The sequence below is a fragment of the Podarcis liolepis genome (genome assembly GCF_965112155.1).
Source record: "Podarcis liolepis genome assembly, chromosome: 4".
NCBI lineage: Eukaryota > Metazoa > Chordata > Lepidosauria > Squamata > Lacertidae > Podarcis > Podarcis liolepis.
Window position 1 is genome coordinate 104194998 of NC_139558.1, and position 14199 is coordinate 104209196.

Consider the following 14199-nt stretch of genomic DNA (forward strand, 5'->3'; position numbering starts at 1 on the left):
TATTGACTATATATAAAGTAATTCTCTTGAATAGGAATCAAATAAACACAAAGAAAGTATTTTATAATTACTTTATTATGAAATAGCAAGTAAACAGAAATGTGAAAAATTATAAAATACTTTATTTTTAAATCTTTCGAATTTTTCAATTTTTCCCACGGCACACCAGGCAACATCTCGCGGCACACTAGTGTGCCGCGGAACAGTGGTTGAAAAACACTGGACTAGATGACCCTTGGGGTCTTATCCAACGCTCAATTTCTATGTGTCTATGATTCTATCCAAGAGAGTGACGTGAGCTATGCTCTCTCACACACTTGCCTCCTCTGCTTCTATTATTTTAGTTCTGAGATTGCTAGTTATTCAGATTGTTTAGCAGATAACTGTAGAAATATTTTCCTAAAGAGAGTGTCACTCAGTTTAGGTTGCTGCAAGTCCTTTTGCAGCTGAGCTAAGCAGCACAAACCATTGAAAAGGATGCCCTCACCCTCTTCTGAATCACCACATTCACTAGGTTAGAGAAGCAGGAAGAGCAGCCTTCCTGCCTCTCCAACCTTGTGAGAAGAAGCAGCCGCTCACCTGGACAATGATGTGGAGGAGTACATCTGCAGATCTTTGGTAGCAGAGAAAAGTGCATGGCAAAATATATTTGGAGGGTGAACAGATCAATTATTTAAACAGAACCTACAGCTTTTTGGAATGCACGCCATTAACAAATGTTTCTTCAGAAACTTACTGGACTGCAGCCTCCATTCCTGACAGCCACGACCATTTCTTCCCCTTGTCTTTAAAGACTCCAATCCAAAAAAACTTTTGATGTCTTTCTACTTGCTCCTATCTCACTTCCCATCAAAGAATTCAATGCCTCTCCAACCTGCATTCACACTTTTAGCCCGAAATGCAGCATACCTTGAGCTCCGTTGCTTGGAAAACAGCTTCCTCTGGGTCCAGCCGTCTGTTCAGCTTCTGGCTGCTCTCAGACGTTTATCTTCTCCCTTGGAGCAGAGGAGGACAATTCACCAGCCTCTCATGCAGATGTTCGATGAATCACAACCATCCGAAAGCTGCCATATGTCAGTATATCAGCTCACAGTCCGAGGTAACTGGCCTCCCCCGGGGCAAACTGAGTGAGATACTTGTTTACCTTCCGTCTGCATCTCCCGGCAGGCTAGGTCGTAAACCGGCGATTCTCCTCGTTAGACGTGAGGAGAACACACCCTCTGCTTCTCTCTCCTTGCATTCCCCCCCAGGGAGGGGAAATAAGACAGACAGGAGTCCTATTTACATGTCTTTTATTCCTGTCATTCAGCAGTACATAGAAACGTGACTGCACCCTTCAGACTCCATCAGAAGAGTCACAACTCCGCCCCTGTACTTCCAGCACAGGTCAGATGACACTCTGAGCTAACATCCGGTGCTCAGTACAGAGAATAGACTCCCCCTTTTTTCCAACAGTACAGTTCGAGACAACAACATCCTGTTTTGCATTCTAGCCACCTGCAGCTGGCTTTTGCATTGGTGCTTTTTCCCAACAAAAACATCTGTACAGTACTTTATAAAAGCTCCTGATCATTTCCCCTCTTAGTGACCTTTTGGCCCTGGAATGAGACCCTGCAAATATCACAGCTCATAAGGAAAGTGTTCCACCCTCCAGACCTTTCTCTGTTTGGATACCTTGGTGTTGCCATATAACAATCTTTTCTCTAATTTCTTCTTAAGGGTGTTTCATCCTCCCACTGGCTAAGAGCCACTTCCCTTGTGATGTCAGGCATTCCAGAACTCCTCCCATTCAGCATTCTACATTAAGCATAAACCCAGGAAAATGTTTTTTTCCAGATCAGCTACACTATTTATTTTTCCAATCCTTGCTGCAGTTGTTGTATAAATAAAAAAATATATAATTATTTATTATCATTAAAAGAGTAAAACACTATTATCATTGCTGAGTTGCTTCCAGTCTCTGGATTATTTTCCACGTTCTGTCTCTGCCCACTCAGGACTGGCACCCATGAACTGTTGTTGTTTTTTGCCTAGGGAATTCCAGGAGGTGGGGGAATCATTTGTCCTATTCCAATAATCTGCTTGCATAGGTTTAATGTTATTTGGAGACAGTAAAGGTAAAGGTACCCCTGCCCGTACGGGCCAGTCTTGACAGACTCTAGGGTTGTGCGCTCATCTCACTCTATAGGCTGGGAGCCAGCGCTGTCCGCAGACACCTCCGGGTCACGTGGCCAGCGTGACAAGCTGCATCTGGCGAGCCAGCGCAGCACACGAAACGCCGTTTACCTTCCCACTAGTAAGCGGTCCCTATTTATCTACTTGCACCCGGGGGGTGCTTTTGAACTGCTAGGTTGGCAGGCGCTGGGACTGAACGATGGGAGCACACTCCACCGCGGGGATTCGAACCGCCGACCATGCGACCGGCAAGTCCTAGGCGCTGAGGTTTTACCCACAGCGCCACCCGCGTCCCTATTTGGAGACAGTAACACCCATTAATTTCACGTTATCTAGGTGTTTATTCAGGTGAGGATGAATAAAACACTATAGAAAAATCCTTCATGACTGTGTCTGCAATGTTTCCAATATGAGTTCACTTACCCATTAAAGTGTGTCATTAAATGCTGAGAAATCGTACCATACTCAGCTTACAGATCTCATCCCCAATAAACCCTACACAGAGTAGCTGCCTTCCCCCCAATTTCTTAGCTAGAAATAACTGATATTGAGAAGGAAGAGAGAGAGATCCTATCCCTCAAACTTTGGGGATTTAGTAGGCATCATTTGGGCGATGCTGCCCTGCTCCAGTTTGCCTCTGTCGGCCCCTGGTGCCCCTTTCCTGTGGCCCCTGAATGGCTCTCTCCTCATCCGTCTGTCTTGGGAGACAATGGAGGACGGCTCAAGCGGTGGGGAGATTGCAAGGCCTGCTGGGGCAGCTGGCTGCTGTGACGGACAGCAGAGCCAGAGCAGAGTCTGGGGGTGCAGTGCCTCACCATTCCACCAGGGGGCCAGAGCCTCTTTCTGATTGGCTACCCAGAGGGGGGTGGCGCCAGCACTTTTGGAGGGAAAATAAAGAGGGCCGTTTCTGAGGAGATTTGAGATGGGAGAGAGGGAAGGTTGGGAGAAGATGGGGATGAGGAGAGGGAGGGAGGGAGGGAGAAGTGGCTCTGATCTGAGTGGATCCTCCGCTCTGAGGAGAAGATCTATGGAGCCAGAGGAAGGAGCCTCACAGCTGAGATGGGGAGACCATGTTGAGGGTCTGGAGGGAGTATTCAGATGGGAGAGAAGCTGGAGGGAGAAGCTGTGGGAAGACTCTCCTCTTCTTCTTCTTCTTCTTCTGGGGTCTCCTTCCAGTCAGGAGGAGAGAGATCTTCCAGGAAAAGGAGATTCCCAAGTCCGTGGCAAGGGCGGAGAGGATCCCCTGGGTCTGGCATACAAAGGAAGATATCTCAGGTGAAGCGAGGGAAAGTGGCCCCTCGCTGTGAAGGAAGCTGGGCTGTGTCCAAAGTACCTCACGGAAAGACCTCTCATAACTGAGGGAGGGGATGAGAGAGAAGCCGCAGAAAGAGAGTTCAGCCTTTCACCACCTATTCTGGAAACCTGAACATCTCCCTGAAGTGTGACAACTGATTTTGAGAGGAGGGAGTTGAAGAGAAGCTGTGCCTGCAGAACTGTGTTTAATCCTGAGACATTTAGCTGAAGTAATAAGTTAACTTCTATCTGAAAGAACACATCTCCTGTCTTCACTTTGTTTCACCATTCTCTTTTTTGTAAATAAAGCTTTCCTTGTCTCATTATCTCCTGCCAGAGACTCCCTGGATCGCAGTTTCCCTCACACAAAGTAGCCTGTGGGAAATCGTAGACATTTGTTCAATCTTCATCATCATCATTTTATTTTATTTGTAACCTTTCCATCGTTAAAACGAACGCTCAAGGCAGCTTACAACATGATAGGCACAGGGCCTTCTCGGTCGTGGCGCCTCTTCTGTGGAACGCCCTCCCATCGGATGTCAAAGAAATAAACAACTCTCTGACATTAAGAAGACTCCTGAAGGCAGCCCTGTTTAGGGAAGTTTTTAATGATTGATGTTTTAATGTAGTTTTAATCATTTGTTGTAGGCTGGAGAAACCCAGCAGCCAGATGGGTGGGGCATAAATAATAAATTATTGTTGTTATTGTTATGGCAAGATTTACATAATTACCAACATTACCAAAGTCATAAACGATAAGCAAAACACAGTGGTGCCTCGCAAGACGAAATTAATTCGTTCCGCAATTCTCTTCGTCTTGCGGTTTTTTCGTCTTGCGATGCACGGTTTCCCATAGGAATGCATTGAAAATCAATTAATGCGTTCCTAGGGAAACCGACTTCAGACCAGGTCCGGGGACAGTCTGTCCCCGGACCCCCTCTGAAGGCTGGGGGGGGGGGGGACAAGGGCTTTTCTTCCCACCCCCAGCATTTTAAAAAACCCTGGGACAGCGGAGGACTTCTCCGCTGTCCGGGGCGATCTTAAAATGCTGGCGGGCGGCATTTTAAAATCGCCCCGGACAGCGGAGGACTTCTCCGCTGTCCGGGGCGATGTAAAAGCCCCTGGGAAGGCAGGCAGGGGGGACAAAGACTTTTGCCCCCCGCACGCCTTCAGAAGAGGTCCTGGACCTCTTCTGAAGGCTGGCGGGGGCGAAAGTCTTTGCTCCCCCCGCCTGCCTTCAAAAGCTGTCCGGCCCAGGCTTCCCGGACCTTTCCGCCAGCAGCGGCAGCGCTGCCGCTGCTGGCGGAGACTTGCCGGCATGCAGAAGCCTGCGCGCAGCGCGCCCAGGCTTCCGCTGCTGGCGGAGACTCTCCTGCCTTCAAAAGCCGTCCGGGATAGCAGGAAGCGCTTCCCTGCTATCCCGGACTGCTTTTAAAATGCTGGCGCTGGGGAGCAAAGCCTTTCGGCCCCCGCCAGCCTTCCTGGACCTCTTCTGAAGGCCGGAGGGGGGGGGAAAGGCTTTGCTCCCCACCGCTAGCATTTAAAAGAGGTCCCCGGAGATTTCCCTATGGGCTTTCGTCTTGCGAAGCAAGCCCATAGGGAAATTCGTTTTGCGAAGCGCCTCCAAAACGGAAAACCCTTTCGTCTAGCGGGTTTTCCGTCTTGCGAGGCGTTCGTCTTGCGGGGTACCACTGCACATCCAAAGGTACACAACCAAATGGAAAAGAATTTCCACATAAATCATAAGATCAAAAATTCAGAATACAACATTAATATCAATAACAATTGAAAATGACACAGATAAAAACCCAAAACCATTTGAAGAAGGAGGCCTATCTGCCCAGCAGTAGCAGCAGTATTATTATTATTATTAATATTATTATTATTTATACATACCCTGTGCATCTGGCTGGTTTTTCCCAAGCCACTCTGGGCGGCTTCCAACAAAATATTAAAGCACAATAGGCCATAAAATATTAAAAGCTTCTCTAAGCATAACAATCACCCATTTTTACTCCATTGAGTTAGAAATTCAGCATTTCTGGAAGGGGAAATGGCATACTATTGAATGTTTGCATAGCAACATGCATGAGAAAGTATTACTCATTTATGACGAGAATGGGATTTATTTATTATGAACTTCGCTTGGTTCCTCCTTGGCAGCCAGTGCAATGGTTTCAGCAGGGCTAGAACTCAGGACCCGCTGCCTTGAGGGACATCTAAGAGCAGCTGGGCAGGGAAAGGTCTCCCTTGGGAGGTGGGGGACTCTCCTTCCTTGGAGGTTTCTCAGCAGAGATCGGACGGCCATCTGCCATGGATGCTTTAGCTGAGATTCCTGCCTTGCTGGGGGTTGGACTAGATGACCCTGGGATCCCCTTCTATCTCTCCTCTCCTGAATTCTAGGAGGAGCTTCCTTGCCTCCTGCAAATCCCTTTTCCCTGCAGGCTCTTCCTCTGGTTTCTGGCCAAGGGAGGGAGATGCTCAGAGTGTTATGTAGTATTGAAGTTCTCACCCTGGCCACCAGGAATATCGTGTACAGTGGTACCGCGGGTTAAGAACCTAATGCTCCAGCCAAGTCCAGACAAGAGCCTCACCCCCAAAAAGATATCTGGGCATGGACGTGGCCAGGAGGGCAGCTGCCCCCCGAAATCCATAAAAAATAATAAGAATATGAGGTTCTGCCAAGCGAGAGAGGGCTGAGCAGGATGGACTCTGCATTGCAAGGGTTAAAGGGAACCGAGCTGCCTTCCTAGAGAGGACAGGAAGCAAGGGGGGGCAGGTCCTCCAGAGCCAAGGCCCCTCCCTCCCCAGTTCTTTCCTGCAAGGAAGGGGGGGGGGTGTTGCTTTGTGTCTCTGCTGCAAGGGCTGCCTCGCTGTCCCCTCCTGGGATCTGGTGAGTCTCCTCTCTCTCTGGGATCTGGTGAGTCTCCTCTCTCTCTGGGATCTGGTGGGGGTCCCAGGGCTGCAGCAGGGGAGGGGACTTGGGGGGCCTGATCTGCTCCTGCGGGGGGGGGGGACCCCAAGTCAGGGAGGAGAGGGTCCTGCCAGGGAGGGGCCAGGTCTGCCACGCTCTCCTTCCTGCAGAGCAGAGGATCCCAAACTCATTTGACCCTCCGCCCCCCCCCCCTTCAGAAAAGATCTCCCTTCTTTCAACAAAGGAGTCCCTGGGACTTTAACTCTGTGTGACATCGCTCAGCCTCATTGCACAACAGAGGAAACATCTGCAAATGGTTTTCCAAAGCCGGACGAGGAGGTGGACTAGCCCCCCCCCCAAAAAAAGGTGGGAGAGAAAGGCCAGGAATAAAGAGAGGGATCCCAGCCCAGAGTCTGGCTGCTGCATTGGGGACCAGTTTCCCAGTGTCTCCCAGGGCAGCTCCACACAGAGGCCACTGCAGCAATCCCCTCGCACCCAGAGCAGGGCATCCCAGGACCACATCCTCTCTCTCCCAAAGGGATGGTTGCTGGCAAAGCAGCCAGAAATGGGCGCTGCTATTCACTGAGCCTCCAGGGACCTTGGCATCAATGTCTCTCTGTGTGTTAAGCTATCTAACAGAATACTAATACTAAATTACACACTTAAATTTCAAAGGAGATGTCTTTGGCTCCACCCACTTGGCCCTCAGGGGTTGGCGAGATACATTCCTGGCCCTCAGAGCAAAGAAAAAGGGACCCCACCCCAGGAGTCTGTCTGGAGAGCAGCAGAGAGTCCAAGTGCAAGAAAAGGAGACAGGAGCAGGGGAGTGGGGGTGGGGGGAGAACAACTCCTGAGGACCCCCAGGTGAGGACCCCCACTAGAGCCAAGCATCCATTATTCACAAGATACAAATGACTCCCTTATCAGTCAGTTCAGACTTCATGCATTGACTGGAAGGCAGCAGAAACCAGGCTGATTCACCTCACATTAATCCCTTCAGTTGCCTCCACATTTTGCATTGCTAGAAGACTAGAGACATATTTCTTCTCCTCCTACTCTTCTTTCCCCCAAAAAAGATAGCTCATGGTCTGGAATGCGGTGCAGTCCAGCCCTAGTTCCCAGCAAGACTCATCCATGCTTTCTCAGGGAATCTTTTTCTTCTACTGACCTACAAATTCTGTAACAGAGCAATGTATTTGCTTTGTAGGATTTGCTAGAGCTTCTCATTCAGACAGACAGAACTTGGCAGAAGACCGAAGGGTTCCTTCCAATCTCTCCGAGGCTTCCTGAGAGCACAGATGGATGAGCAAGACCCAGCTGGCCCTGAAGCAGGAAGAGGCCATGTCAACCAAACTGGGAGCAGTGGGGGATTCTGGGAAAACTCTGGGCAGAAGATCCTGAGTGAGGAGGGCACCCTCCGCTCAGAGGTTCAGAGCCAGCAGTTGAGGCAGTTCTGCTTCCAGGAGGCCAAAGGACCCCGAGAGGTTTGCAGCCGACTCCACCACCTTTGCCATCAGTGGCTGAAGCCCGAAAGGCACACGAAAGCTGAGATGCTGGACCTGGTGATCTTGGAGCAGTTCCTGGCTGTCCTTCCACCGGAGATGGAGAGCTGGGTGAGGGAATGCGGAGCGGAGACCAGTTCCCAGGCGGTGGCCCTGGCTGAAGGTTTCCTCCTGAGTCAGGCAGAGGAGAGAAAGCAGGTGAGAGAGACGTTCCTCTGGATACTCCCAAGGGGCTCCAAACAGGATGGAGAACATCCCATAATGCTCTACTGTTGGCCCATCCGTTTTCTGGGAAGGCATCCATGGAATGAGATCTAACACCCTGAATAATTTTGTCTTTGTCATTCTTTTACTAATATTTCTCCCCATTCTCTGCTTTGAATCCTTGTTTCTTTTTCAGGGAACAGATCTCTTTGCAGAAATGGACCTGGATTCCTGTGAGGCAGAGAGGCCTCCGTTGGACACCAGAGAGCGGCCACTGGGTAAGGAGGAAGGTGGCTCTTCTCCATTTGGTCTTGTTCTGTTGGTTTTCCAGCTCATCTGAGGGTTCTTTGTCACGGCTAAAAATTGGCAGCTGTTTCTTTAATGCTTAAAAAGCTGGGTCAGCATGAGTCAGCGGCCTGCACCAGGTTGTATATAGAGAGTGAGAAATGTTAGTTTGGTTTGGGTTGGTTGGTTGGTGAAAGCTGGTAGTGTTGGTGTGTGTACAGTTGGTCAGTTGCTTTTGTGTACAGTTGGTCAGTCACTTTTGCAGAAAGGCTTTTAAGAATAAAAGCAGAAAGCACTCTGCAAGGATACTCTTCTTGTGGACTCTTTTATGCCAACAAGTGTCCGAGGACCAGGCTGAGGCAACAAAGGGAGGTCAGAACATTTTATTTTTTTTACACAGACTGACAGGTTATGGGCCCAGTGTTTTTGAGCTTGTGCAGAGTGCAAAACGACTGACAGCATCTGAGCAGGGAGCTGGTGAGTCCTGGTGGTGTATGGAGCCAGTTGGTGGCAAGCTGTAACTGTCTGCAGTGACGCTGGGGCAGCTAGGATCTGAGGATCAGGAAAGCACTCAGCATCGGCTACTGGAACAGTCTGAACTGCTAGAGGACCACAGTAGGCGACTCACAGAGCAGCTACACCAGTACTCTGCAAGGATACTCTTCTCAGGGACTCTTTTATGCCAACAGAACCTTTTTTTTTAATAAACACTGATATTCTTTTCATCTTGTTTTGCGGGGAGAAAGTTGGGAGCAAGGGTCCAGAGGAGGGGAGATGGGTTTTTGCACATCTAACATATGAAATGGGCACAAACATCCAAATGCTCTCAGCAAGTATGGCTTTCTGAAAGGCCCATCTGTAGTTAGAGATGCCCTGTTTCCCCTGTGAAAGAAGCAGGCACTCCTGGCGTCCTGTTTACATTTTCTCTCTTGCAGGTGGCGGAAGGATGCCAGCAAGACCTCCTGATCCGCCTTTTCATGGGGGCAGAAGTGAAGCAGCGGCTGTGGAACCAGATCAGGTCAGGGGAAGCTGCCTTGTGGGGACAGAGGCCGAGGGATGGAGCAATGTCATGGACTGGTTGGGCACAGAGGAATGGTGGGAGGAAGCAGCCGGGGAACCAGGAAGGGAAGATGGCTCAGAGCCCAAGGAGTGGAGGTGGAAGAAGGATGAGTGATCAGAGGGAGAAGCCTGGGAAGAGGAGATGTCAGAAGCTAAAGGGGTAACAGGGCTTAGTGAGCTGGGAGACTCTGTGGCAGAATGCAGTGCAGAATCAGAGGCAGAAGAGGAAGGAGGCAAGTGGGAGAGGGAAGTCGAGAGGCAGAGGTGAGTCAGGAGAAGGAGGAGCCATCGGTGGCTCCCTCTCCTTCTGCCAGAAGCCCCCCCTCCCTGCTTGTCTCTCAAATCCAGGAAACCCCCTGCGTTGCAGGAATCTCTGCTAGATTATGCAAACTGACAGACCCTCTGGGAATGAGCTGCTGTTCTCATGAGGCCCGAAACTCAGCCAAGTCTGTGAATATCGTGTTCTTGCTAAGAAAGTGTGAACTCCAGCTGTGTACTGTGGGATTTCCTACCCATAGAACTCTGACACCAGCCTTCTGAATTTCGCCAGTAGGATTCAGCTGTAGTTGCAGTTTTCATGGAATCCTAGAGTTGAAAGGGACCCCAAGGGTCATCAAGTCCAACCCCCTGCGTTGCTAGATCATCCAAGACAGATGGCCATCCAAAATTGTTGTTGTTGTTTAGTCGTTTAGTCGTGTCCAATTCTTCGTGACCCCATGGACCAGAGCACGCCAGGCACTCCTGTCTTCCACTGCCTCCCACAGTTTGGTCAGACTCATGTTTGTAGCTTCGAGAACACTGTCCAACCATCTCATTCTCTGTCGTCCCCTTCTCCTTGTACCATCCATCTTTCCCAACAACAGGGTCTTTTCCAGGGAGTCTTCTCTTCTCATGAGGTGGCCAAAGTATTGGAGCCTCAACTTCACAATCTGTCCTTCCGGTGAGCACTCAGGGCTGATTTCCTTCAGAATGGATACGTTTGATCTTCTTGCAGTCCATGGGACTCTGAAGAGTCTCCTCCAGCACCATAACTCAAAAGCATCAATTCTTTGGCGATCAGCCTTCTTTATGGTCCGGCTCTCACTTCCATACATCACTACTGGGAAGACCGTGGCTTTAACTCTACGGACCTTTGTTGGTAAGGTGGTGTCTCTGCTTTTTAAGATGCTGTCTAGGTATGCCATCACCTTTCTCCCAGGGAGCAGGCGTCTTTTAATTTTGTGACTGCTGTCACCATCTGCAGTGATCATGGAGCCCAAGAAAGTAAAAGCTCTTACTGCTTCCATTTCTTCCCCTTCTATTTGCCAGGAGGTGATGGGACCAGTGGCCATGATATTCGCTTTTCTGATGTTGACCTTCAGACCATATTTTGTGCTCTCCTCTTTCACCCTCATTAAAAGGTTCTTTAATTCCTCCTCGCTTTCTGCCATCAAGGTTGTGTCATCTGTATATCTGAGGTTGTTGATATTTCTTCCGGCGATCTTAATTCCGGCTTGGGATTCATCCAGCCCAGCCTTTCGCATGATGAATTCTGCATATAAGTTAAATAAGCAGGGGGACAATATACAGCCTTGTCGTACTCCTTTCCCAATTTTGAACCAATCAGTTGTTCCATATCCAGTTCTAACTGTAGATGAGGTGATCAGGCACTCCCATTTCTTTAAGAACTTGCCATAGTTTGCTGTGGTCGACACAGTCAAAGGCTTTTGCATAGTCAATGAAGCAGAAGTAGATATCTTTCTCGAACTCTCTAGCTTTCTCCATAATCCAGCGCATGTTTGCAATTTGGTCTCTGGTTCCTCTGCCTCTTCTAAATCCAGCTTGCACTTCTGGGAGTTCTCGGTCTACATACTGCTTGAGCCTGCCTTGTAGAATTTTAAGCATAACCTTGCTAGCGTGTGAAATGACTGATCTTCTCCAATCCTCTGGCCACTGCTGAGTTTTCCAAATTTGCTGGCATATGGAGCATAGCACCTTAACAGCAACATCTTTTAAAAATTTAAATAGTTCAGCTGGAATATCATCATTTCCACTGGCCTTGTTATTAGCAGTGCTTTCTAAGGCCCATTTGACTTCACTCTCCAGGATGTCTGGCTCAAGGTCAGCAACCACACTACCTGGGGTATACGAGACATCCATTTCTTTCTGGTATAGTTCCTCTGTGTATTCTTCCCACCTCTTCTTGATGTCTTCCGCTTCTGATAGGTCCTTTCCACTTTTGTCTTTTATTATGGAAATCTTTGTACAAAATGTTCCTTTCATATCTCCAATTTTCTTGAACAGATCTCTGGTTTTTCCCATTCTATTGTTTCCCTCTATTTCTTTGCATTGCTCGTTTAAGGAGGCCTTCTTGTCTCTCCTTGCTATTCTTTGGAAATCTGCATTCAGTTTCCTGTATCTTTCACTATCTCCCTTGCATTTTGCTTGCCTTCTCTCCCCCGCTATTTGTAAGGCCTCGTTGGACAGCCACTTTGCTTTCTTGCATTTCCTTTTCATTGGGATGGTTTTAGTTGCTGCCTCTTGTATAATGTTACGAGCCTCCATCCATAGTTCTTCAGGCACTCTATCCACCAAATCTAAATCCTTAAACCTGTTCCTCACTTCCACTATGTATTCATAAGGGATTTGGGATTTGATTTAGATTGTATCTTACCGGCCCAGTGGTTTTTCCTACTTTCTTCAGTTTAAGCTTGAATTTTGCTATAAGAAGCTGATGATCTGAGCCACAGTCAGCTCCAGGTCTTGTTTTTGCTGACTGTATAGAGCTTCTCCATCTTTGGCTGCAGAGAATATAATCAATCTGATTTTGATTCTGCCCATCTGGTGATGTCCATGTGTAGAGTCGTCTCTTGTGTTGTTGGAAAAGAGTGTTTGTGATGACCAGCTTGTTCTCTTGGCAGAACTCTATTAGCCTTTGCCCTGCTTCATTTTGAACTCCAAGGCCAAACTTGCCAGTTGTTCCTTTTATCTCTTGACTCCCTACTTTAGCATTCCGATCCCCTATAATGAGAAGAACATAGAATCATAGAATCATAGAATCATAGAATCATAGAGTTGGAAGAGACCACAAGGGCCATCGAGTCCAACCCCCTGCCAAGCAGGAAACACCATCAGAGCACTCCTGACATATGGTTGTCAAGCCTCTGCTTAAAGACCTCCAAAGAAGGAGACTCCACCACACTCCTTGGCAGCAAATTCCACTGTCAAACAGCTCTTACTGTCAGGAAGTTCTTCCTAATGTTTAGGTGGAATCTTCTTTCTTGTAGTTTGGATCCATTGCTCCGTGTCCGCTTCTCTGGAGCAGCAGAAAACAACCTTTCTCCCTCCTCTATGTGACATCCTTTTATATATTTGAACATGGCTATCATATCACCCCTTAACCTCCTCTTCTTCAGGCTAAACATGCCCAGCTCCCTTAGCCGTTCCTCATAAGGCATCGTTTCCAGGCCTTTGACCATTTTGGTTGCCCTCCTCTGGACACGTTCCAGTTTGTCAGTGTCCTTCTTGAATTGTGGTGCCCAGAACTGGACACAGTACTCCAGGTGAGGTCTGACCAGAGCAGAATACAGTGGCACTATTACTTCCCTTGATCTAAATGCTATACTCCTATTGATGCAGCCCAGAATTGCATTGGCTTTTTTAGCTGCCGCGTCACACTGTTGGCTCATGTCAAGTTTGTGGTCAACCAAGACTCCTAGATCCTTTTCACATGTACTGCTCTCAAGCCAGGTGTCCCCCATCTTGTATTTGTGCCTCTCATTTTTTTTGCCCAAGTGCAATACTTTACATTTCTCCCTGTTAAAATTCATCTTGTTTGTTTTGGCCCAGTTCTCTAATCTGTCAAGGTCGTTTTGAAGTGTGATCCTGTCCTCTGGGGTGTTAGCCACCCCTCCCAGTTTGGTGTCATCTGCAAATTTGATCAGGATGCCTTTGAGTCCATCATCCAAGTCGTTGATAAAGATGTTGAATAAGACCGGGCCCAAGACAGAACCCTGTGGCACCCCACTAGTCACTCTTCTCCAGGATGAAGAGGAACCATTGATGAGCACCCTTTGGGTTCGGTCAGCCAGCCAGTTACAAATCCACTGAGTGGTAGCATAGTCAAGACCGCATTTTACCAGCTTCTTTACAAGAATATCATGGGGCACCTTGTCAAATGCCTTGCTGAAATCAAGGTAGGCTACATCCACTGCGTTCCCTTCATCTACCAGGCTTGTAATTCTGTCAAAAAACGAGATCAGGTTAGTCTGACATGACTTATTTTCCAGAAATCCATGCTGACTATTGGTGATCACAGCATTCCTTTCTAGGTGCGCACAGACTGTTTGCTTAATGATCTGCTCCAGAATCTTCCCTGGTATTGATGTCAGACTGACTGGACGGTAATTATTTGGGTCCTCTCTTTCCCCCTTTTTGAAAATAGGGACAACATTTGCCCTCCTCCAGTCTGCCGGGACTTCGCCTGTTCTCCAGGAATTCTCAAAGATGACTGCTAGTGGTTCTGAGATCACATCTGCCAGTTCTTTTAATACTCTTGGATGCAGTTCATCTGGCCCTGGAGACTTGAATACATCTAAACTGGCCAAGTATTCTTGTACTATCTCCTTAGTTATTCTGGGCTGTGTTTCCTTTGTTGAATCATTTGCTCCAAATTCTTCAGGTCGGGCATTGTTTTCCTTATCGGAGAAGACTGAGGCAAAGAAGGCATTGAGGAGTTCAGCCCTTTCTGTGTCCCCTGTTTGCATTTCACCATCTTCTCCTCTGAGT

At 48.3% G+C, this 14199-nt stretch overlaps 1 protein-coding gene across 5 annotated transcripts in view; it reads left to right on the forward strand.

Annotated features, from left to right (window-relative positions):
- The first annotated feature begins 6281 nt into the window (after positions 1–6281).
- Positions 6282–14199, forward strand: part of LOC310705066 (uncharacterized protein) — a 137372-nt gene continuing 129454 nt past the window's right edge. For 2 of the 5 annotated variants that reach the window (XM_083499407.1, XM_083499408.1), the window contains exon 1: positions 6314–6361. Coding sequence is in view for 3 of the 5 variants with exons in the window: in XM_083499410.1 (XP_083355536.1) it covers positions 7681–8082; positions 8285–8366; positions 9309–9391 (567 nt within the window). In the remaining 2 variants the exon portion in view is untranslated. Of the gene's footprint in view, positions 6362–7589; positions 8083–8284; positions 8379–9308; positions 9392–14199 lie in introns of all 5 variants that reach the window. The other 3 variants (XM_083499410.1, XM_083499406.1, XM_083499409.1) reach the window with 3 other exon arrangements.